The 27,110-nt window shown below is 34.2% G+C and overlaps 2 protein-coding genes across 14 annotated transcripts in view; one reads left to right on the forward strand and one right to left on the reverse strand.

The window, feature by feature from the left end:
- Window positions 1-8,711, forward strand: part of SLO2 (slowpoke 2) — a 198,317-nt gene extending 189,606 nt beyond the window's left edge. For 6 of the 8 annotated variants that reach the window (XM_076532059.1, XM_076532053.1, XM_076532055.1 and 3 more), the window contains 2 exons: window positions 1,239-1,352; window positions 2,554-8,711. In XM_076532059.1, coding sequence (XP_076388174.1) covers window positions 1,239-1,352; window positions 2,554-3,447 — 1,008 coding nt within the window. In that variant the 3' untranslated portion in view covers window positions 3,448-8,711. The remainder of the gene's footprint in view (window positions 1-1,238; window positions 1,353-2,553) is intronic. The other 2 variants (XM_076532056.1, XM_076532060.1) reach the window with 2 other exon arrangements.
- Window positions 8,712-14,473: 5,762 nt separating this feature from the next.
- Window positions 14,474-27,110, reverse strand: part of LOC100878591 (uncharacterized) — an 85,303-nt gene continuing 72,666 nt past the window's right edge. For all 6 annotated transcript variants that reach the window (XM_076532063.1, XM_076532064.1, XM_076532065.1 and 3 more), the window contains 6 exons: window positions 24,548-24,728; window positions 19,583-19,717; window positions 18,982-19,133; window positions 17,842-18,208; window positions 16,505-16,694; window positions 14,474-15,464 (listed from right to left, as the gene is read on the reverse strand). In XM_076532063.1, the coding sequence (XP_076388178.1) occupies window positions 15,304-15,464; window positions 16,505-16,694; window positions 17,842-18,208; window positions 18,982-19,133; window positions 19,583-19,717; window positions 24,548-24,728 (1,186 nt within the window). In that variant the 3' untranslated portion in view covers window positions 14,474-15,303. The remainder of the gene's footprint in view (window positions 15,465-16,504; window positions 16,695-17,841; window positions 18,209-18,981; window positions 19,134-19,582; window positions 19,718-24,547; window positions 24,729-27,110) is intronic.

Consider the following 27,110-nt stretch of genomic DNA (forward strand, 5'->3'; position numbering starts at 1 on the left):
CCCAATTTCTCAAATTTCCAATTTCACAAATTCCGGAATTCTCAAATTCCCAATTTCTCAAATTTCCAATTTCACAAATTCCGGAATTCTCAAATTCCCAATTTCTCAAATTTCCAATTTCACAAATTCCGGAATTCTCAAATTCCCAATTTCTCAAATTTCCAATTTCACAAATTCCGGAATTCTCAAATTTCCGATTTCTCAAATTCCCCAATTTCCAAATTTGTTTAACTTGAAAATTTGTAAATTTGAAAAATTCCAAGTTCCCAAATTTGAAACCCCGAAAATCGAAAACTTCTTGAATTCAAACCTAACCTAAGTTCTAAATTACCAAGTTTGAAAGTTCATTGTTTCCGGCAATATAACAAGAGTCTACTGTATTAGTCCCCCGTGTGCAACATTTGAAATACTATCTCTTACAATGAGAATCAGAAGAATAAGGCTCTTGCATCTTGTTGAAACGATGCTTGTAGCACGTCCTTCAATCCCGAATATGTTTCCAAACCTGCATCGTGTTAAACGTGGTCTATTTCAAAAGTAATGAGGCTATATTTTTTCAAGTTTTACATTACTTCATTAATAATCAAAATGATCATCTTTAAAATGGTCCTTTTAGAAAATGGCGACGATGGTTTTTTTTATGGTTTCTACTCTTCTGGATGTAAAAATTAACTGATTATTTTATTTCCAATGAGCAATATTTTCGTATAAATTTCATTCGTCGAACACGAGAAACTGTATATTCATTTCATTTTATAATCATCATTGATAATCATCATTTTTAATCATCAGATGATCGCTGTCTATATCCAGAAAATTGCAATTTGCTACTATTAGAAATCATAGACGAATACCATGATTTATACCTTTGTTCATGTACATGGAAATTTAACAAAACTATACAAATTTTATTACGTACACGAAATTTTTGTTTGCTGCGAACAAATGTATGAGTCATCATGGATATTAAATAGAATAACACGATGATATGATTTGCTACCATTAGATTATAGTTTATAGATAACATAGCTCATAGATGAAGTAGAAAGCAATTTGCAATGTTCATGAAACTTGAGTAAAAGGTCATCATACAAACTTTGTGTACATTGTACAAGAGGAAAGATCAAAGATCAATGAAAGATCAAAGAGGAAAATTGCAAGAATGACCGATGGCGTGTAAAATCGCGATAACGGCAGGCTGTGTTTAGTAAGGGTAGAAATGCTTGTCGTTTTGACAGGGCGACTCAGACGCGGAGAGCGACGCCGGCGTCGGCGTGACGTACAAGGTGCGTCATTCGGCGGCAGCCTCATGTCTTGCGAATTGCGCCACCCGTGACAAGGGTGCCTCAGCCGTGAGTACAGAGTCGACGTTGTTTGGCTGCCGTTTCTTGCTCGATTGACCCCATATGTGTTATTATACGACTCACTATTTTCTCTATGTGTCACGTCGTCTCTATTGTCTCTTTCATCCATCTCGTCCACATATCAACACGTTGCAACTCGCATGCTCGATGTACTACACAGTGGCACACAGTCTGATGCTCACCCTCAGGACTCTAAATGCTCGACGCTATCTTGGCGATCGACACTACACGCTCGTGCGATTTCACGTATTACTGCGTTGATGTTTCGACAGACTGTACTTGATAAAACGGGGGATGTACCCTTACTTCTTTACGCTTTTTACATTAAGCTGCATTTACATCTGCAGACACGATTATAACATACATTTACAATTATACATTTATGCTGTGCATTTATAATATGCGTTTTTAATATACATTTATAACATATATGTACTTATGCATTTGTAATATGTAGTCATTATATGCGTTTATAATATACATTCATAATATGCGTTTATAATATGCATTCACGGTGTACGTTCATAATATGCAGTTGAAAGGTGCAGTTATAATGTGCATTTATTGTATGCACTTATAATATGCAGTTGTAATGTGCAGTTATAATATGCATTTATAATATGCAGTTGTAATATGCAGTTGTAATATGTATTTATAAGATGCATTTATAAAATGCAGTTGTGATATGCATTTATAAGATGCTTTTATAACGTGTGTTAATAATATGCATTTATAAGATGCATTTATGATGTGTGTTAATAATATGCATTTATAAGATGCATTTATAATGTGTGTTAATAATATGCATTTATAAAATGCATTTATAATATGCAGCTGTAACATGCATTTATAATGTTCATTTATAAGATGCATTTATAATATGCAGTTGTGATATGCATTTATAAGATGCATTTACAATGCGTGTTAATAATATGCATTCATAAAATGCATTTATAATATGCAGCTGTAACATGCATTTATAATGTGCGTTTATAAGATGCATTTATAATGTACATTTATGAAGTTCATTAATAATATACATTTATAATATACATTTATAGTAAGTAGTCTTAAACAAAATCAAGTTCGTAAACATTTATCAACCCGTCTGTCCAAAACATCAACCGCGAGTACCTCCGTCGAAAGAATAAGCTACGACCCAAATTGAAATCAGTATTTTTTCAAACAGTACTCCGTAAGCCTGGGAGACGAGGCGCGCGACAACCACGCGCAGAAGATCGAGAGGGCAGAGATAGCCAGCCTGGTTCGATCCCGTATGGAGTCGCTGAACCTCCCGGTAGCGGACTACGACGTGGTGTCCGAGAAGCGTAACAGCCTCTCGTACGTGATCATCAACCCCAGCTGCGACCTGAAGCTGGAGGAGGGCGACATCGTGTACCTGGTGCGACCGAGTCCGTTCTCTGCGCAGAAGACGTTCGAGCGGCACAACTCGAGACGGAAGAGCAACATCAGCTTCTGTTCGGCTCAGCTGGTCTCTCAGATGAGTGCCGCGGTAGCGTCGGCTGGTCTGCCTGGTACTGGGGCGGGAAGTCGTCGAGGGTCCGGCATAGGTCTGCCCAGAGCTCCTCCGTTGGGCACTACGAAATCGAACTCTCTGTCCTTGCCAGATAGTCCGACGGTGGCCGGAACGCTGCGAGGTCGTTCGAACTCCCTGAGGGTGGTGGACGACATCTTGTTGAGGCGCAGCAACTCTTTGAGGCAAGGGTTGACGATGAGCAAGCGGAAGAGCAGTCTGGAGGATATAGGTCTGGGTGCACTGTCACATCCCTCTAATCACAATCCCATCAAAATAGCGCTTAACGGGTCCATCGGTCTGGAAGTGACTCCCCCTGAAGAGGGCTCCCTGACGGGCGGAGCCAGTAACACGGGCATCCTGGACGTCGGTCTGCCCTCGATGCCCGAGCTGAGCGCAGCCCTGGGGTCCAACATCGGACCCGGTCTAGGTGGATCGCTGGGCGGACTCTACGACCCCCCGAGTCTTCAGGGTCCACTGGGATCGCAGTCCCCACAGATCCAGGGCGTCACACAGGATCCTCAGCACATACAAGGGACAATCGTATGATATAACCTTATGTGGGGACGCAGGCTCTCCGGCGTGGGTCGAAACAAATGGCTGTAGCGTTCCCACATGACACGTCATGATTACTAGGTGGGATGCCGCGATCCTCGGCATCCTGACTGTCGGCGAATTGGTGGGACTGGACGGTTACGATCATAAGGATGTGAGACGGCCGGAGAGCAAGGTGTTTCAGTGACACATCGAAACGGATACTGTGTGACTGGGCACGGACGATGAACTGTTCAAATCATTTTTCTACTCCATTCCTTTCACGGTTTCGGTTTAGCTTAGCGAATTGATGCTTCGCGAGAACCATCGGGGACCTAAGGCGTCGTGAATAAGCGACATCGTACGCCAAACGCTGACTTTTGTTTGTACGCTTCTGCGGAGTTGGGCTGTTTTGGGATCATTTTTCATTCGGAAGTTCAGTGGGTTATAGTTAGGGGGATACGTCAGTGGCTGGGCAAATGGAGTGCACTGGGCAGGGATGAGTAAACGTTTATTATATTGTCTGCAAGAGGAAATCTATGTGGCTGCAAGAGGGAATTCTTTGAATAAGAATTTTTAAACATTTGAGAATCTGTGAATTTCTCAATTTGAAAATTAAATGTCTCAAACATTTTCAGATTCGGGCATCTGAAAATTTCTCGATTTAAACATTTTCAGATTTAGAAATTCATGATTCTGAAAGTGAGAACATTTTTGAAGAGAATATTTGTAAATTTGTATAACACTAAATTACAGAGATTACTTTTGAAAATTTGTAAATTCTCGTCTATTGTTCCCATGGGCACTTAATTTGCCCATTCCTGTTGTAACCAATTAATTCAATAATTCTGCCCACTATAAAATAATCAGACTGTTCAAATTTGCCAAATTGTTGATTAAAATCACGAAGAAAATCAAAACCGTAATTGAATATTCGACAACTAGTTTTATCAAAGCCCAACTCTGCGGACTACGGTTGTTTCATCGAAGTTACAATACTATTTTAGTATTTAATAATTCTCTCTTTGTAGGAAAAGCTGACACACGTTTGCGAACAAGTTGATTTCAAAAGAGTTACGTGATATTGCGAGTTTTATTTGAAAATAATCTCTCGTGGTGTGCGTAGTGGGCTACGTTCTTAAAACGTTTTGCTCTCTAGTCGCCTCTGGCGTCTCCTTCGTAAATCCGATCGGTATTTTCAGCGAATTAGCTGATCACGAGGTATAGTAATCGGATTGAATTATGAAACGCGTGGTGCGTGCCAGAGGTCATTCGGTACCTTGAGATGATTAAATTATTATGATAATCGAGAGGAAATCTATGTCAATGAACGAGAGCTTAACATTCTTTATGTTTTATAGCTATTTTGTATTTTTAAAGACTATTTTATTTATTGACTGTATTTTTTGTATTTATTTTACATCTTCTAACTTTGTTTCATGTGTAATATTCCTTTTAGTATTATTACTCTTCAGTGAAAGAAAAATTGAAATTTTTTTAGACAAATCAAGTGATGCAAAAATCAGTTAAATGATGATAATGAAAATAGTGAAAAATTCGATATTGATTTTTACATAATTAAAGATAACTGTCTACCTCCATTATAGTTTAACACCTATTTTTGAAATTTTCTATTAAAAAACCATAAATTAGACTCTTATGATACGGAAGCTATGGTCTAAGAGTTCTCAACATTTTTTCAAGGTGAATATCTTGTTTTAAATATTCTGTGAAAAATAAATTTGTTATGTTTGTATGTGCATTTCTGTCCAAATGATGAAAGATCCAAAACAAAATGTTTCGAAGTCAGAGATGAAATAACATGACACAATATTGAAGTATTGAATTATTTAAAAAATTATGTAATTATGCGAATGAAGCTCTTGTTCCTCGTCGGATTTCCAAGAGTAGGTGAAAGAGTAGGTAAGAAAAGAGTCTCCCTAGCAAGCCCAAATCCTACGTAGGACACGTTCCAGTGGACGAACTAATTTTATACTAGAACCAATTTACGACGACATATATGATTTATAATTATAAATACGCGACCATTTTAATCATATCACGCGAGAGAGAGGCACCGAGAGGTGTACGTGTGTAGAAAATGGAGGATTTTAATCGTGCGATCGAATCGAGAATTCGGGGCTAACGAAAATAACGAATTGAATTAGAATTCGAATACTCGATTCGTAAAGTGTGAGAGGTAATCGAGAATCTGATTGATTTCGTGGATACTTTTTGTATCTTTCGTGGATACTTTTTCTTCTCTTCTATATTAGTTCAAAGGGCAATCTTGGTACATTTTATCGAACCTTTCGAACATGTTACTCTGAAAAATTGATTCTTAGTTAGCGGAAATTGAAGAATGAGGATTTTCGACAATCTGTTTCAATCGGTTAGTCAGACATAGACGTCGTTAGGAACGATTTAAATGTATCTCTATATTTCTCGACTCGGTATTTCGAGCCAGTTGCAATCGTTTGTCGACCAATTTACACGTTTTACCGACCAAACGTCGTCTTATCGAGTACCTGCTTTGATGCTGCTTCCACTACGCCGATTTCAATTAATCAGAGATCTGATTGGCTTCACTTCCTGGTTGTAGGCGAACATTGCTATGAGTATACGAAACGATAGTCCAATTTTTAATTAAACGATCGATTGATTGCATGATCAAATAACGAGCTGTGATCCACTATTCTGTTTATGTATTCAAATCTTTTGGGAACTGTTACTCTCTGGATAATTACGATTACGGAGATCAAATCTGATTGGAATTTAATTGAAAATTAAATCAGTTGGTCAGCTGTATTGAACGAATATGTAGATCTGATTTGATTTGAAATTGAAACAAAACTGTGCTGAAATATGGAACCTGGAGTCTATTTCTTTTTGATGCGTGGATTACTATTTGCATGGAGTTTATTCAGGGACGTATTCAGAATTGAAATCTTAAAAAAATTAATCGTTGGTTAAATTAAAGATATTCTATTTTATTTTTTTTTTTAGGTATCAACACTTTTTATGGGAATTTCTTATTTATTTTCTATAATCAATTAATAATATGTGTGACTTTAATTATTTAGACTAGTGCTGACAAGATTAAGTGGTGATAACAAGATGACAAGATTAAGTGACATGATGAAGATTTCAAGTTTAATGATTTAGAAATTTGATGACTTGGAAATTTGAAAAATTGCAAATATGGTAATTTGAAAATTAAAAAATTTGAAAATGTGGAAATTTGGTAACACAAAAATTTCAAAATTAAAAAATTTGAAAATATGGAAATTTAGAAATTTGTAAACTCTGAAGAGTAGAAATTTGATGACTTGGAAATTTAAGAAATTGAAAAATTGCAAATGTGGTAATTTGAAAATTAAAAAAATTGAAAGTGTGTAAATTTAAAAATTTGTAAACTTTAAGGAGCAGAAATTTGATAACTTCGAAATTTGAAAATTTGAAAAATTGCAAATATGGTAATTTGAAAATTTGAAAATCTTAAAGTGTAGAAATTTGATAATTTGAAAATCTTAAAGTGTAGAAATTTGCTAATTTACAAATTTGAAAATGGAAAAATTTGGAAATAGAGAAATTAAAAAATTTGGAAATTCTAAAGTGTAAAAATTTACAAATGCAAAAGTTATAAAATTCGATAACCCATAACATGAAAATTAAAAATTTTCAAATTGCAAAAATGTAACTATATTTCATCCCCCACCCCCAACAAATAAAATTCTAAATTCGCCCCTGAATCAAACTAAAACTTCAATTTTTATTATATCATAGAACAAATTAAAACAGTCTTCTTCGATTTACATATATGTTACTCTACACATTGTTAATTCAGATGCAAATGAATTTTTCGTAGCGACGAGTCATTGATCTGACCACATGTATTTTACACTTTCTTCGATATATTTCTCTAGCCTATTTTCTGCTGCTTTGACTTTTTCTCCTCTCATTAACTCTCTGTCTTTCTTACCTTGATTAATTTACAGTCTGTTTAAAATAAATTTATACATTCTACTTTTTCAATTATTACTTTTCTCATTATAATTCATATAAAGACAAAATCTATCTTGAATATTTAGCTAAATTGTTAAAACTCTTAAATATTTATCAATTTTTCTATTAATTTATTAAATATATAAATAATATTAGAAATTAATTAAATGACATAAACTTTCTTCTATATTACTTATTAAAATATATCTGCACTCTTATGTTAGATTCGTAAATATATAAATTTTCATTGTCTGAATTAAGATATATTGTGTGTATATTAAATGTTTTTTTCTTTTTCAAACTTTATGCTAAAATTGTGCATGTGACATTGCATTGCAACAATTTTAAATATTCTAATAGTAAACTAGAGTTATGAATATATCTTACGTGTAAACATAATGTCATATGTTACATGTTGTCATATGACATATGACTTTGTTACATACACTGTTATAACATGTTATGACATATTGTTTAGACATGTTATAACGATATATTATCATGACATGTTATTATGTTAAAATTTATTATAGCACGTTATCACGTCAAAATTTATTATAGCACGTTATTATGTCAAAATTTATTATAGCACGTTATTATGTCAAAATTTATTATAGCACGTTATCATGTCAAAATTTATTATAGCACGTTATTATGTCAAAATTTATTATAGCACATTATTATATCAAAATGTATTACAAATATGGCTACAAACACTTATTTTTTAAAGAGTCCCACATATTCCATTTTAAAAATTTCAGTCATTTAGTATGTAAAAGTGTTTAGCATTTATTTTAAACAGACTGTAAAACAAACCCGTCCTAAATACGAATCCATCTTCGTAAGCGCTGGTGATTCACAAAGATTTTCTACATATTCAACATAATATGGCCATGGTGTTTTTTACGGGAATAAGATGACTCTTTCTGTGCCCTAATACGGAAACACTCCGTCTGATCCGAGCGGAACATCTGTGTACTTTTCAGAACGATACAAGAATTATGACAAAATTTTTGGATATTTTCGAACGACATATACGTGTGATCGAGTTAAAGAAAATTAAATTGAATAGGGAAAAATAAGCTCTCGAGTGAGGTTTAATGTAATGGATATTATAAATTTTGTGCAGCCATTATGGTTGCCGTGCTTTGCGAGGCTCTAATGGTTATTTAATTCTCTATAGCGTGTGATTAGCTGAAAATTTTGGGAACATTTGCAATTTTGGGATGTTGGAAATTTTAGGGTTTGGGAATTTGGGGATTTGGGGATTTGGGGATTTGGGGATTTGGGGATTTGAGGATTTGGGGATTTGGGGATTTGAGGGTTTGGGAATTTGGGGATTTGAGGGTTTGGGGGTTTGGCAATTTGGGGATTTTTAGAGTTGGAGGGTTAGGAATTTGGGGGTTTGGGAATTTAGGGATTTTTAGAGTTGGGGTGTTAGGGATTTGGGGGTTTAGGAATTTGGAGGCTGTTAGAGTTGAGGAGTTAGGTATTTGGGGGTTTGGGAATTTGGGGATTTTTAGAATGAAGAAGTTAGGGATTTGAAGGTTTGGGAATTTGGGGATGTGGAGATTTGGAGGTTTGGGAATTTGGGGATGTGGAGATTTGGAGGCGTAGAAATTTGAGGACGTAGGAATTTAGGAATTTGGGAATTTGGACATTTGGAAATTTGGGAATTTGAGAATTTGGAGATTTGGAAAATTGGAACTTGATAATTTGGGTATTGAGAAATTTTTAATTTGGGATTTACTGATCTGGGGATTAGGAAAGTTGAAAATTGGGGATTCTGAGGTTTTGAACTTGGAAACTTGGGAATTGGAAATTGGAAGTTAGTAAAATTAAAAATTTGAAATTTCAAACTTTGCTCCATACAAAATGTATGCTCCACATATGAATATACTATAACTCCGTACTATAAATCAATACCATCAGAGATTCTTCTATAGAGAATTAAATAAAACCATCACCCTCCAGGATAGCAAAATAAGCTAACGAAACGTAATGTACAAATAAGCTTAAAAGAAGAAGATTGTATAAATTGACGTATACTCTTAAACCTAGCAGATTTGAACCGAATCTCGCATTTTCGATGGTTAACAAAAGTTATACGACCTGTCCACCGATTCAACGATCGAAGATAAAACGAAAAATCCAAGAACAATAAAAGCAACGCGGCAACTGTAGTTAAAATACGATGAATTATAAAGATGCTAAACAAGGACATTTCAACGGTGTACATAGTTTAATCGCCATAGGGATCGGAAACCAATGTGACCTGAAATATCAAGCGAGTAGCGTGTTATTACTATGCGTTGTCGTTTACCAATGTGAAAGTAAACTGTTTTCGAGTGTATGTGAAATATTCCCAAAGAAGCCCTAAATAAATAAATAAATTATAAAAAAAAAATTATGGAAACATAAGAGCAAATTGTCTGTTCGCATTTGTATAAACGTTAGTGACATGATAAATCGCGAAATCGACGTCAAAGAAATTTTCTATGAAAACAAAAGTGCACGAGAAAAATGACACGAGAGATGATGAAGAAGAGTGGAACGAATGATAGGGTAAACGTAAGAATAAGAACTAAAGAGAACGCGATATATCACTATGTTAATAAAGGAGATTAATATACGGTAATATTAAGAAACCTCAGATGAGTATAATGTCAGAACAAAAAGTATCATTGTGTCTTCATAGAGAAATAATAAGGAGGACATCGATTCGGGGAGTTGTGAGATTCTTCGAGTCGATGGTACTCTGCAAGTTCCTTCTCTCGACTCGTATGGTGATTGTAACGATACGTGTCTGTCGAATGAATATGGAGGAATATTATTAGTTATGAATTTATTGGGAATTTAAACAGAATTTATTGGGGAAAATTTATTTTGATGAAGATTTGTGGTAGATGGAGTTAGAGATTTATGGAGATTATGGATGTTTGGGTTTCGGGGTTTGAAGTGGAGAAATTTGAGGGGTCAGTAATTTGAAAATTTTTGAATTTGAGTTTTTAGTAGTATAATGTGGAGATTTGGGAAATTTGGAAAATGGATGTGGGGAATTGGAAAATTGGGGTTTTGATAATTTGGGAATTTGAGAATTTGGTAATTTGAAAATTTGGTAATTTGAAAAATGGGAAATTTGAGAAGTTGGAAATTTGTGAATTTGGAAATTTGAGAATATGGAAATTTGAGAATTCTGGAAATTTGAGAATATAGAAATTTGAGAATTTGGAAATTTGAAAATTTGGAAATTGGAGAATTCTGGAAATTTGAGAATATAGAAATTTGAGAATTTGGAAATTTGAGAATATGGAAATTTGAAAATATGGAAATTTGAGAATTTCGGAATTTGAGAATTTGGAAATTTGAGAATTCTGGAAAATTGAGAATATGGAAATTTGAGAATTTGGAAATTTAAGAATTTGGAAATTTGAGAATTTGGAAATTTGAGAATATGGAAATTTGAGAATTTGGAAATTTGAGAATTTGGAAATTTGAGAATTTGGAAATTTGAGAATATGGAAATTTGAGAATATGGAAATTTGAGAATTTGGAAATTTGAGAATTTGGAAATTTGAGAATTTGGAAATTTGAGAATTCTGGAAATTTGAGAATATCGAAATTTGAGAATATGGAAATTTGAGAATTAGGATATTTGAGAATTTGGAAATTTGAGAATTTGGAAATTTGTGAATTTGGAAATTTGAGAATATGGAAATTTGAGAATTCTGGAAATTTGAGAATATAGAAATTTGAGAATTTGGAAATTTGAAAATTTGGAAATTTGAGAATTTCGGAATTTGAGAATTTGGAAATTTGAGAATTCTGGAAAATTGAGAATATGGAAATTTGAGAATTTGGAAATTTAAGAATTTGGAAATTTGAGAATTTGGAAATTTGAGAATATGGAAATTTGAGAATTTGGAAATTTGAGAATTTGGAAATTTGAGAATTTGGAAATTTGAGAATATGGAAATTTGAGAATATGGAAATTTGAGAATTTGGAAATTTGAGAATTTGGAAATTTGAGAATTTGGAAATTTGAGAATTCTGGAAATTTGAGAATATCGAAATTTGAGAATATGGAAATTTGAGAATTAGGATATTTGAGAATTTGGAAATTTGAGAATTTGGAAATTTGAGAGTTTGGAAATTTGAGAATTTGGAAATTTGAAATTTTGGAAATTTGAGAATTTGGAAATTTGAGAATATGGAAATTTGAGAATTTGGAAATTTGAGAATTGGGAAATTTGAGAATATCGAAATTTGAGAATTTGGAAATTTGAGAATTTGGAAATTTGAGAATATCGAAATTTGAGAATTTGGAAATTTGAGAATATGGAAATTTGAGAATTTAGTAATTTGAGAATTTGGAAATTTGAGAATTTGGAAATTTGAGAATTCTGGAAATTTGAGAATATGAAAATTCGAGAATTTTCGAATTTTCGAATCTGAAAATTCAGTAACTTACAAATTTAGATATTCAAAAATAAACCTTAAAATTTCTATCTCTACATTCGTTACAATATTCCCAATTGACAATATCACCAAATTTCTATTATTTCTTTCACCATCGAAAAAATACACTGAAATTAATTTCTACAAAAGCAAATAATAGTACCAAAAATGTTTCTACTTGTTCTTTCGATGGACACGTACATTTAGGGTTCAGAGAATTCAATTGTATCGCAAACTGCCGAGCTTGCGACATCGAGGCGATGCATTTTCTCGTTTTGAATACAGAATTGTCTTTTACTGAAGAATGAGTTGCTGTAAAAATAAACGAAAACGATCTGAAGATTCAATAACTGCAGTCATCTGCAATTTTTGTTTTAACTTGATGACTAACAAAATATTTTTAATAAGTATTCTTATTTCTTCTTTAAAATTCATTGCAAGTTTATTGCAAATTCATTGCAACTTTTGATAAAATTCAATGTTTTACAGGTTTAGTTGCTTTTCTATTTTTGAGTCAATTAAAGTTGCAAGAAATTTCAACTTCAATTAATACAGATTTTATCTACATTATTCTACAATTTACAATTTCCAGTAATGGAGTTACAGAGACTTGAAATTTAATTCTCATCGTTTTCGTGTCAACGAAATTGATGCTTTTCACATATCATTTTTTTACAGAGCTCCGCCAATTTAACCTCTGTAAATATATAATTATTTGACAAGTGTAACCAATGTCATGCAACAAATTCAATTCTAACAATGTACGAAACAATTAAATATTATTATAACAAATTGTCCTAAAGTGGAATAATTTTGTAAACTGGTATTTAGACATCTTTCGTGTTTCGTGTTTTAGATTTCAGTTGAAATTGCTGAAAATTTATCTGAAATTGAATTAATAACTTGCAAAAACTCTCTGCTATCAAAGGCTTTGTTACCTCAAACTTTGTCTCAAAGCTCGGCTTCTTTAATGTTGTCGAGCTCCATTTTAACACTTTGACAAACGATATATTATGTCTGAAAATTAAATCCCTACAAAAAAACAGTAACTCACGTGTGTTATAATCATTCTTCCTAAAAAAGACTATTTTGTTCAATGCAGTACAATTATAACAGCTCTCAATTGTAATTTCCTAAAAAATATTTAAAAAAAAAATACACCACAAAATGACAACATCGAGTGCATAAAATATACGATTGTCAAAGTGTTAACAAGAGTTTAAAATAAGAATTGAAGGATAAACTCGACCACGAAAGGAACTACGAACGGCTGTACGTAATGTAAAATAATAAGAGCAGAAAAACAGAGAGAGAATGTACCTATTATCTATTATACACGTGACACGTTGTCACGCGACGCGTGCATGTAAATTTATTATAAATAAATTATTATAAAGCAGCGACCCCGTTTCTTAACACACCGTTGCTATTTTATTCCGTGAAATCGATGAATAATAAAATTTTCGCAAGCATGTTTTCTTTCAAATGCAAGTTGCTTTTCGTATTTTATCTCAGGAAGGTGATTCTATAAACTTGTTCAGAATTTAACATAACATTCTTCATGATTAAAGTTTGTATTGTGATTTAATTTATAACAAAATTGTGACAATTTAATATGTAACAAAATGTATAAATGACAATGGTATGTAAAATAATTGATGTAGAAAATTAAAAGCATTTTGCAAGTCTTAATTTAGGATGTAGCTTGAAGTTTGTATTTTTGTTTGCGAGATCTGAAAACAGTGCCATGGTCGCCATCTTGTAACGGAGACTCAAGTTGCCGGAACAAAAAATTGCGATTCTTTGAAAAATAAGATATTTTTATATTTTCTTGACGATTGGAAATTATTCTACAGGTCAGATAAGATCAGAAAAATAATTTTACAACGAATCTGAAGGTTTACATTTAAAAATTAAACAAATTGAATTTTGCGATTAAATTCTTGGCCATCTCACAGTGAAAGGTTGAAGCAGATGGAACTCTCATATATAATTTTTATATTTATTGACTTTCCCGAACTATTAACTATTTCAAAATATTCTGAAGGTAATTAGCATTGCTTTTGGAAGCAAATTGACCCATTTTATTTCTTATTTAGTAGAAAAAAATCGATATTGACTTCGATCGAAAATAGTGCTGCTAGCGCCATCTCTCCTGAAGAATGGTTAAAAATTTATGACAATTTGGTAAAGTAAATTCCAAGTTGATTAGTCTTACTCTCCAACGTAATTCGATTCATATTATAGTCAATTAAGCTAATAAAATCAACTATATTATTTAAATTTTCACGAAAATTGAGCAGGCGACGCCATCTAACCACAACATGTGGAAACTAACAAAATTACAGTTTCAAAAGTGTGTAGTTCACTCTGTTTACCTGAAAGATGACGCCAATTGTTCCATTTTCAAAAAAATTTAATTAACATTGATTTTATTAATCAATATATTATGCATTTATTATATATTTATTAATATTGATTTTATACTGTTTACAATATCCGTGGGTCTGAAGATGTGGACGTTCAGAACTATTTGAAATTAAAAGTAACTTGGGGAGGTTTGAATAAAAACACAAAGTCGATTGAAATCTCTCATAATTTATTTCGTTCGTCCGACGTAAAAACAAAATGTTACATGTGTTTATAAATTATAAGAATATTTTCGTTCTATTCTACATGCTACGCGTACTTGTATTGTCATCAGAAAAATTACAAGTGTGTCTTATTACGCGATATTTTGAGGTACAGGGCAAAGGAACGATCAGTCACTGACCAATTTTATTTACCATTTTTTTGTTAATACTATTTTCCCGTTAAATGTCGCGTCACAATTCTTTGACAGCCGGCCTAGAAGAATCCCTCGCTTTCCTCACTCATACAAAAGAATGTCTTAAAAAAATTTCAATTATCGTCTCTAATCATTTACTAAATATTTAACATGAAAATTTCACGCGAGTCATTCACTTATATAAAACTAGAATAAAAAACTTATTTCCAGAAATTAACCTTCAACACGTTCCATGCAATACAACAAAAGTATGAAAATAAAAGCAAACATTTTCCCCGATTTCGTTAAACTAAAAATTGTGCTTTCGGTCACGGAACGTGTCGAATTTACATCTCTAAAACCGCAAACAAAAGTTTTTACAAAAAATTAGCCGGTTCTCAAAAAAGTCGCACCCACACGTTAAATTCAACACTACCGAGTGTCACGTTATCGACGACTAATTTCAGAGAGACGAGGTTCTTTCTATTACGGTGTAATACGTGGAATGTTATTTTATTCTACGTGTATGCACATCTTGTGTTATATACATATATTATGCGTATCGTCGTCTATGCACGATATATAAATACAGCGTTTTAAATACATTATCGACAGGTGTGTGGGTGGTGAACGTTAGCGGACTAAGATGGTATTTTCAGCGGTTTCAGAACGTTTTCCGTGAACTGACCGACGATATTACCCCTCGGGTGGTAACACGCGACAATTACGCAGGTTCCGTCCCTCTTCGCCATCGCTATACCCATTTCGGTGGTGTTTTTCCAAACAATTTGGGTGAAATGACCTAAACAAAACGAAATAATTGTTAAAAATAACGTTTAATTATTTTTGTATAATTTTTATTTTGATGGGTATATTTTATGTTTGTTGTAAAGAGTAGCACTGATATTTTGGTGGGTTTTGGGGAGGGAGGAATTTTGGAATGTAGGGGTTTGGGGAGGTAGGAATTTCGGGAGGTAAGAATTTGGGAACGTAGAAATTTTGGGGATGTAGGAATTTGGAGATATACAGATTTGGAGGCACAGGGATTTGGGGGCGTAGGGATTTTGGGACGTAGGAATTGGGGAGTGTAGGAATTTGGGAGCGTAGAAATTTTGGAGATGTAGGAATTTGGGGGCGTGGGAATTTGGAGATATAGAGATTTGGAGACACAGGGATTTGGGGACGTAGGGATTTCGGGACGTAGGAATTTGGGAGCGTAGAAATTTTGGAAATGTAGGAATTTGGGGGCGTGGGAATTTGGGGATATAGAGACTTGGAGACACAGGGATTTGGGGACGTAGGGATTTCAGGACGTAGGAATTTGGGAGCGTAGAAATTTTGGAGATGTAGGAATTTGGGGGCGTGGGAATTTGGGGATATAGAGACTTGAAGACGCAGGGATTTGGGGACGTAGGGATTTCAGGACGTAGGAATTTGGGAGCGTAGAAATTTTGAAAATGTAGGAATTTGGGGGCGTGGGAATTTGGGGGCGTGGGAATTTGGGGAGCAGGGATTTGGTGACGTAGAAATTTGGGGGTGCAGGGATTTGGTGACGTAGAAAATTTGGAAATGTAGAGACTTGTAAAAATACAAATTTGCATCATATCTCCCACTCTATCGCATTTCTACCACATCCACTACAAAACATCTACTCCACCCTAAAAATTGCCCCAACTTCCACAAAATTCTCAAATCCCCATCCCCCAATTTCCATCAACCCCAATTTATCTCACGTACCACCCAAAAACAATCCATGTCCAACAATTTACAAGGTCCAAAAAAAGAAAAGTTCCATCAAAGGGTTAATCAACAGATTCTGTTTAACAACTTCGTTTTACGTACACGTGTTCAAGACCTTTGGCTCCGTTCCAAACTTGTGATCCTTCTTTTCGGAATACCACTTCGAGACAACCTCTCGTGCCGGTACAATCAGCTTCGGATCAGAACACTGCATCGAGTAAATGTTCTCCCCGTACGGCGAAGATGACTGTGGGATCAGCTTGTTCGTATTCAGCAACGTGTTCGCCCACGCCTGTTGACAGTTAAAAATTTGTAATCGAGCATTACTCTTGCATTACAGGGAATACTAGCTAAGCTGGGTTCGCGTGGGATCGGCGATAAATTGTAATTATGTAAATTGCAGGCACTGTTTATCAACTGGTTGAGTGGTGAAAAAATATTGCTTCACGAGATCATCGCTGAAATTGAACATTCTTGTTAGCTGAAGGTTATGGATATTGAAATGGAGGCTGACACAAGGGGTTTTTAATGCACTTTTGAGGATAATGAGGGTTTGGGCTGGGTTGGGAATTTGGAGATGTAGAGGGTGAATTTTGGGGTCGGGAGTTTACGATGGGATGATAGAAATTTGGGGGTATGGGAATTTGGGGATGTAGGGATTTGGGGAAGTAGAAATTTGGGAACATGTGGATTTGGGGACATGTGGATTTAAGGATAAGTGAAATTGGGGACATGTGAAATTGGGGACATGTAGATTTTAGGACAAGTGGAATTAGGGACATGTGGAATTAGGGACATGTGGAGTTGGGGACATGTGGAGTTGGGGACATGTGGAGTTAGGGACATGTGGAGTTGGGAACATGTGGAGTTGGGAACATGTGGAGTTGGGAACATGTGGAATTGGGGACATGTGGAATTGGGGACATGTGGAATTGGGGACATGTGGAGTTGGGGGACATGTGGAGTTTGGGACATGTGGAATTGGGGACATGTGGAGTTGGGGACATGTGGAGTTGGGAACATGTGGAGTTGGGGACATATGGAGTTGGGAACATGTGGAATTGGGGACATGTGGATTTTGGGACGTAGAGATTTGAGGAAATCCAGAAATTTAGAAATATATATTAAAATTTGGTAATCTGTAAACTTAGCAACTTATGAAATCGAAAACTTCAAGACGTAAGAGTTTGAAAATTTAGAAACTAGTAAATCTAGAAACATACAAATTTAACAATCCATAAACTTACAAATTTGTAATATTTAGAAGTTTGAATATTCAATATAAACCAATACAAAATATGTCTTATACACATATCATACTTCTAAACAATACTCCAAAAGAAAATATTAATACCCTACAAATTTCCTCATATGCACCCTCATATATGGCCCATCCATTTTTGACTAAACAACTATAATTAAAATAATGAATAATTTACCTTAGCAGCAGCCGTGAGATCAGCACTCAAAGTCAGATCAGGAACACGATGTCTCCTCCTGTACTCATTGTGAACAAGTAAAGCTTCCTGTTGCCACGTCTGCTCATCCATCGCGTAGTGTTTGGGATCCAAGAAGGAGATCTTTTTGGTTGGACTCGAACTCCCAGGTGGGAGTACATTTTCCGTGAAGCTACCCAAGAAATTTCCAGCTGGATTATAATTACAAACTACGTAGACTTCTCCGTTCCTATTCCTCGCCATTCCGACACCTAACTCCGTGCTGTCTCTCCATACTACTTGGGTGAAATGCCCGGTTTTTAGGGTTGTGGGCTCTTTGCCGTACTGATGTTGCGCTTCTTCAGCATACCTGTAGAAAAATTGTGTATTGATTGGTACATGAGGAGTAAACTTTGAAAGTTTGTGGGGAAAAGGTGTGGGGTTGTGAGGGTTAATTTGTGAGTGGTGGGTGAATGATAAGATATTTGAAGATTTTTGAAGATAGTAAGTTTTCAAGATTTCAAATTTATAGATTTTCAAATTTCGTAATTCTCAAATTTTCCAACAACCAACTTTCGCTACTCCTAGGTTTCCCAGTTCTCAAATCTCCCAATTCCAAATTTCTCCGATTTCCAAATCCCCCAATTTCAAATTTCCCCGATTTCCAAATCCCCCAATTCCAAATTTACCCGATTTCTAAATCCCCCAATTCCAAATTTTTCCGATTTCCAAATCCCCCAATTTCCAAATTTCCCAAATTCCCAAAAATCCCAAATTCCCAGAAATTCCAAATTCCCAGAAATCTCAAATTCCCAAAAATCCCAAATTCCCAAAAATCCCAAATTCCCAAAAATCCCGAATTCCCAAAAATTCCAAATTCCCAGAAATCCCAAATTCCCAAAAATCCCAAATATCCACGCACGTTTTCATTAGCCACTCAATCTTGCCACAACTGACATAAATCATAAATAAGCATGTTACGTTAAACGTCAACGATTATAGTCTCTTAAGGAAACTAGCACTCAACAGTCACATTAACAGTTACGAGAACTATGCGCAAAAAATTTAAAGGATTTTAGGTTACGTAATAAAAAGTAACTAGGTCAAGTGACGCATGCGGGGTTTCTAGTGTTAATTACTCACCATTCATTCACCGGCTCGTCGCCACTCACAACAGTCTTCGGATTGGAGCTCCACATACAGTAAAGGTTTTCACCGTAGTCGATGTTTGCTCTGTGTTCTAACCTACCTCTGGCAGCCAATATGTTCGCCCAGTCCTGGCTCGTTTTACATAACTGCAAATAGACAATTCATTCTATTAACTAAAAGATAAAAAATTTTACTCAATATGAAATTTTGCTCTTTTCAATTTATTGTGTGTTGAATACTGTAGCTTTGTTGTAAATTTAGGTAAGCTTTCAATTTTCTAAATCCCGAATCTCTAGTTTTTTAACTACTTTTTGCCTAAATTTTCAAATTTCTTTATTATTTATTATATTTATAAATTTTCAAATTTTGAAGTTATCAAGTTTTAAGATGCCTAAATTTTCAAATCTCTGAAATTGTCATACTTCAAAATTTCTAAATATTCAGATGCTCAAACTTCTGAATCACCGACCCTTCAAATTTCGAAATTTCTAAATTATCAAATTTTCTAAACTTTCTTGAGTCATAATTATAATCTAATTATATATATTGACCTCATATATTTTTATTAGAAAAATGATTAAAAATGATAAATTACCTGTTTACTGAGACGAAGAGGTGGCACCCCATGCCTCGCGCGGTAGAAATTGTGCGTTTCAAGGCAAACGCTGACAAATTCCCTAGGAGGTCCGAATCTGCGCACAGACGGTTTACGTGTGTCAGTCTTTGTGATCTACAACACAGAGAGAGAGAATGACTAGTGACAGATAAAACTTATATGTATCTTACAACATCCAAGACATACCACATCTAATCAACTATTATTTTCTTTTGTATTTATCACATACTTTATTACGATCATAACTATTTATTATGCATAGAATTTTTGTGAAATTTTATGGAATTTCCGAATTTTATTGGAATAATTTTTTGTGAAAATTAAGGAATTTCGGAATGTCATTTTAAAATAATTATGGATCTCATTAATATTATTAATATTATTGTTATGGGATCTCAATCACAACCAAATGTCAGCCACATACACACGTTTTGCTTCAAGAAGAAAAAAAAATTTTCTAATGAATCAATCAATTCAATCAATTGACCAATTGATGCATTAATAAATTTTTTAATGAATCAACTAATTCAATCAATTGATGAATCAATCAATTTCCTTCAGTCCAATTCTCTAAAAGCACAATAAACATATACCCTAGAAATAGCACCCCCGCATTTCAAAACCTTCACCCGCTAACATTCTCCAACCTAATAGCATCCAAACTGCATAGCCTCCCACGTATTTTCCCAAACGGAAATCGGGGAAAGCTAACAAGAAGGCACGCTTCGCGATGATAATTTCACTCACACGTACTGCAATAAGAGCACGTGCACGAATGTCGTGCACGTGTTCGCGTCACGGTTCGAGCAGAATCACGCGATCGTGCGAGCATAGGCGGCAATAAAGCCGGTGACGTCCTTAATAACCTAGATGCGAAATACTCAATGGGGAGTAGACTGACTGGCAGCAACGATTTCCCATCATCCTATCGCGACGTGATCATTTCCAGGACGGCAGCCAAGAGGAAACGAGCTATCGTGAAATCACTGCGTTCTTCTTCTTCGTCGCCGGCCTTTCCGGTCACGCGTTTCTCTTCGATGCCTGTGAAACCAATTAACGCATCGATCCCGTGTAATTTACAGTTTCCCTCGCGTCTGAACGCGGTCGGACGATTTCGTCATCCTGACGGATGAACAATGAAGACGTTACCAACTTCAGATATTTCTGTCGACGAAGCGGTATCGACCGGTCGACGCGTATTTTTAATTTCCTTGCAAATGTCAGACGTCGATTCGGTCGATTAGTGCTGCCAGATGTTGCTGAGTTCGGTTACTGGATTTGACATGTTGGGGTTTTAGTTCGAGTCTGATAAGGTTATTGTTACTGTCAGGTTTTATTGACCTGTGTCCTCGTCCTGTATCGTTCTATATTATTCTTTATCGGTCTGCATTGTTCGATAGTCCTTTATATCATCCTACATCGTACTATACTACATATACAATATATGTATATACATCATCATATACTAGTCTACATATATCGTCACATAGTAGCTTATGTCATCCTATGTTAGCCTACATCCTCCTATATCATCCCATATGGTCACATAGTAGCTTATATCACATATGTTAGCCTTCATCTACCTATACCATCCCATATCGTCACAGAGTAGCTATATCATCCTATGTTAGCCTACATGCTCATATATCATCCCATATCGTTTTTATCGTCCCATGACGTCCCTATATCGTCTCCGCATATATCGTCCCATGTCGTTCCTATATCGTCTCTACACACATTCCATATTGCCCCATATCGTCTCATCCTATACTAACCTATATCGTCCCATAAATCATGTACCTATGACTTTAACACTAGATTTACAGACACTTCATGACCACTTATTTTCACATGCAAAATAAAGTAGAATAATAAATAAATAAATGGTGATACATAAACTAGCTTATACAGTGATTCTCCACATCAATAAAACTTAATATTTAGCCAAAGGGTTTCTAATAATTTTTGTTACTTAAAATAAAAGTTCTAACATCCGCCATCTTGATTAGTACCATAAGCTTAGTATTAACGTAACTTTGTCCTAGAACACACAATTTTTCAAAAATATAAAAAATATCTATTAATTTAGAACAGAGAATTCAGGTAAAAAATAAATATTAAAAAATTCGAAAATCATAGGAGCTCTAGAAATTGCTATTAAAAGCAGAAAAAAATAATAACTAATAATTGTATAATTTCGAACAGGAAATTCAGATAAAAAGTGAATATTAAAAAAATAGCGATGAAAATAAGTTAAATGTTCAATTAAATATCCTGTACGTATAATAGTATTATAATTACAGTTCTTGTGAAACCATCATCTTTAAGACACTGATTAAAAAATTACTATGATTGAAGACCGTAAACGTGCATCAACAACTTTCATTAATTTCTCGTCCACAAGTTGCTAAATCACCTCCAACGATCATCAATAAAAAGATTCTGACCCAAATTACACTTTAACCCCCGTTAAGCGTCCGAGGTGCGAAGAAGCGCGAGGTACTCGGTAATTTACGAGTCTATTTATAATCTTTTCTCTTTAGCGCCGGTGCAACTCATTGTCGTAAGCTCGTGTTCGTCGTACGGCGAAATAGAAAGCGTTGAGTAACAATGAGAGTGCAATTTCGGAATGTTAAAATTTAAAACTTTGGAAATCTATTAGGGAATTTGGGGGTTGAGTCAAATAAAAATTAGGAGATTCGAAAATTTTATAATTTGGAGATTTGGGAATTTGGAAGTTTGGGAATTTGGGAATTTGAGATTTTGGAAACTTGAAAATTTGGAAATTTGAGAATTTGGAAATTTGAGAATTTGGAAATTTGAGAATTTTGGAAATTTGAGATTTTGGAAATTTGAGAATTTGGAAATTTGAGAATTCGGAAATTTGAGAATTCGGAAATTTGAGAATTCGGAAATTTGAGAATTCGGAAATTTGAGATTTCGGAAATTTGAGAATTCGGAAATTTGAGAATTCGGAAATTTGAGAATTCGGAAATTTGAGAATTCGGAAATTTGAGAATTCGGAAATTTGAGAATTCGGAAATTTGAGAATTCGGATATTTGAGAATTCGGAAATTTGAGAATTCGGAAATTTGAGAATTCGGAAATTTGAGAATTCGGAAATTTGAGAATTCGGATATTTGAGAATTCGGAAATTTGAGAATTTGGAAATTTGAGATTTTGGAAACTTGAGTATTTGGAAATTTGAGAATTCGGAAACTTCAGAATTTGGACATTTGAGAATTCGGAAACTTCAGAATTTGGAAATTTGACAATTAGGAAATTTGAGAATTTAAGAAATTAACGAAGCAGCAATAAATATTTGGAAAATTGAAAGTTCCGCAATTGGAACCTGTAAGATTTGAGAATCTGTAAATTTAAAGAATTCAGAAGAAACTATAATATTCGAGTGCACATTTCATTAACGATCAAGCAGTAAATCACTCCATTAAACCAAAAAGAATCAAGAGTTAATGCGAATGCATCGAAGACTGCGCCGCTGAGCGAAGCTCAAAGCGGGTAGAGAAAAATCGGCAGCACGCGAAGCAGACTCTCGAAGCCGATTAGTCATCGTTGCGAGAGTAACGATTTCCCGAGGCGGTGCACGAACTGTTCGGTCGTGTGTCTCTCGAAAAGGGAACGATCCTGAGTCATCGACGGATGCCAACGTACCCCGATGAAGCTCGTTGGCTGCCAGGTAAACGTCGAAGAGGTGTCACGTGCGAACGTGGATGCGCGACGATGATTTACTTTGCTGTTTAATCCTTTAAACGGTAACCGGTTACGAAACTTGTTCTGCTCCTCTTCTCGTCGATTTAGAGACGTAAGTGACGATGAGCAATGAGGATGAAAACGTTAGGTTTTATGCTGTTTCGGTGATGATGATTAATATCTTTATGATTAATCTGCTTCCAAGTGGAGCGAAGTCTTTTTTGCGTGTGAAATTTAGGCGTGGAGAAATTGAGAAATTTAGGGATTTAGGTATTGTGTGATTTTTGGAACTTTAGGATATGAAGTTTTCGGGATTTGGTGGTTTAGGGTTTGGGAATGTTGGAATTTGGTCATTTTAGAAATTAGGACTGGGTGATTTTGGAAATTTTAGGATTTGAGGTTTTAGGGATTTGGTGATTTGGGGTTTGGGAATGTTGGAATTTGATCATTTTAGAAATTAGGACTGGGTGATTTTGGAAATTTTAGGATTTGAGGTTTTTGGGATTTGGTGATTTGGAGTTTGGGAATGTTGGAATTTGGTCATTTTAGAAATTAGGACACTTGTTTAGAGATTTTGAGAGATTGGAACTTTTGAAAAATATAGATTTGGATATTTAAGTATTTGTGGACTTGAAGATTTGGGACGTGAGGATTTAGGAATATTGGAGTTTGCTTATATAGAAATTTGGAGACATTGGAATTTGGTTATGTAGGATTTATGGGACATTGCAATACAACAAGATATTGTCACTGAACTGTAAGTGCCAGTCGTCACACATCCCGGAGGACACAAAATGGCGGACGCAACGCAAACAAAATGGCTAACCAATTACTGCGCTAAAAGTGTTCATACCTAATGAGTTTGTTATAAAAGAAGTATAGTATATATACTAGTACAGTCTATTAATTAAGTATATTTACTATGAGTATATTGACTGTATATCTACTAAGCATAGTACATATAACAGTATAATATATGTACACATATATGCATGTACCATTAATGTTGGTACAGCTTGTTACAAAAATCAAAATACCATAAAATCCCACTCTGATCACTCATTTACGTATACAAACATACAAACCAAACCAAATACATTTTCTCACAGAATTAAACTTTCTCAAAATGGACCATTAGAAAAATAGTCAAAGTGCCAAAAGATTAATAGGTTGTCTAACAGTCCCCCAGTGAGTAAAGTATCTATGTAAAATCGATAAAAAACACGTATTTACCGGCGTCGACGAGTATCTCGCAGAATCTGGAGAGGCTGATGATGACCTGGCACTACTGCAAGACATGCCATCGCTGCCTAAGCTACCGTGAAAACTGCCGTGCAAGGAATTCGACAATGGCCCTGGAGAGGCTGGTGACGCTGTCAAAGGGGATTTCGATCTCACCGAATCCGTCCTCGACCTGTAAATCAGTAAATCGATTATGTGCTGGATGCTAAAACACAAAGTATCCATTCAGTTTCGAAACAGTGAGACTCGGCGAGCGGTGCGTGTTCAAACAAGCTGCTTCTATGAGAACTGTTTTCTCGGAAACAACGAGACTATGGTTGTTCTGTTGCATTCAAAGCTGCTACGAGTGTTAACCCTTTCGTTCCTATTGTAAGGTTCCGTACAAGTGCTTTGCATTGAGAAGTAAATGGTTTCTTGGTATTCGTGTGTTTGACTGTACGATACAAGATTTTATTTTTTGGAATACTGTTGTTTTTTCTTGTGTGATAATTTTAGGAAGGACTTGTATATAATGTCCATTTGAGAAATGTAAATTATATTTAATTTTTATGTATTGTGAAAGAAATTTTATTAGTAAATAAATTCTCAAATGTGTTTTTTTTATTCAAAATTTGTATGTAAGAATTATTCAAATATTGATCTATGTAATTCAAGAATTATTCAATTGTATGTACATGTATTACAATTGTATTTATATTATTCTAAAAAATGGAACAATTTATCAACACAAAATGACTTTAATTATATGAAGTATTAAAATGTTTTTATATACATAATTTATACATTCTATAATGAAGATAAAAGTGAAAAGAAGTTATTTTGTTTACAATTGTTGTAATTTAGGAATGAAAGGGTTCAACTAGAATCGAATTGTGAACGTGAATGAAAAGCAGTGTGATTGAATTCTAAATTTACGATAAAATACAGGGTAATTAGATGCTGGAGATAAGCTATAAGAACTATTTACAAAATCATTCTTTCAAGGAGTTTCATCTAATCTAATAGTGGAAAGATGTTAAACCAAGAGTTACAAAGATATTCATCATATGGAATAGAAATGATAACTATCTTTTAATTCAAAGATTTAATGACTTGTCCAACTGTGAAAATTGTAATAATTATTTGCCTTATCTTTGTGAGATGTAATTGCATATATTTCACACGTTGAACATCGCGAGGGTCATGGTAACAATCAAATGAATGTGATCGAATGAAGTTGAATAAATTTAACATAAATAGAAATAAGAAGCTAAATCCTGAATAGCATTAATATTATAATAAGTATTTAAAGTTGTAAGAGAAAGTTTGAAGTGAAAGGATTATAATTGTCTCTCATTATATCGCCGCGAAGATTGCACTTGAAGTTTGGAAGAAGTCATGAAGACATAAGAGAAAGTTTAAAGTTTGAAGTGAAATGATTATAGTTGTCTCTTGCTATATTGCCGCAAAGACTACACTATATTATATAGAAGTTCACTATATTATTTAAGTATAAAATATACATATATTAATATATGTGAGATATTAAGTTGATTAAAATATTTTCTACTTAAATATTATAGTGATCTTCATCTGTATGGGAGATTTCCTACTGTGTAATAAAAATTGCAATATAACAAGAGTCTTCTACAACCACAACAGCAACGTGTCATAATACAGACGTCCACTCTTACAGAGGTATGTAATACATTTAAGTATAAATTCTAGTTTCAATTAAAATAGCAAATTTGTAGCAGAAGATTATTTTTCAAACAATTTTGAGAATATTAAACTTTATTAAACAATGTAAGTATATATATAAATATATATTAGACAATACAAGCTCTAATTGACAGCTTTGTTTCATGTTATAGCTACAATGAACAATTTCAAAATTCAGTTTATAGTTACAATGAACAACTTTGCAATTCACAGTATAAATACATTGAACAACTTTATAAATGGCGGTGTAGATACAATGAACAACTTTATAATTCACATTAAAGCTACATTGAGCAACTTTATAATTCATGTCACAGTTACAACGAACAACTTTACAATTCACTTTAAAGCTACATTGAAAAAGTTTATAATTCATGTCACATCTACAATCAACAACTTAACAATTGACTTTAAAGCTACATTGAACAACTTTATAATTCATGTCACATCTACAATGAACAACTTTACAATTCATTTTAAAGCTACATCGAACAGCTTTTTAATTCGTGTCACATCTACAATGAACAACTTTACAATTCATTTTAAAGCTACATCGAACAGCTTTTTAATTCGTATCACATCTACAATGAACAACTTTACAATTCATTTTAAAGCTACATCGAACAACTTTATAATTTGTGTCACATCTACAATGAACAACTTTACAATTCATATTAAAGCTACATCAAACAGCTTCTTAATTCATGTCACATCTGCAATGAAGAACTTTATAATTCACTTTAAAGCTACATTGAACAACTTTATAATTCGTGTCACATTAAAATGAATAATTTTACAATTCACATTATAGTTACAATGAAAAACTTCACAATATACAACATCACAAAATTAT

The sequence above is a fragment of the Megachile rotundata genome, chromosome 5 (genome assembly GCF_050947335.1).
Source record: "Megachile rotundata isolate GNS110a chromosome 5, iyMegRotu1, whole genome shotgun sequence".
NCBI lineage: Eukaryota > Metazoa > Arthropoda > Insecta > Hymenoptera > Megachilidae > Megachile > Megachile rotundata.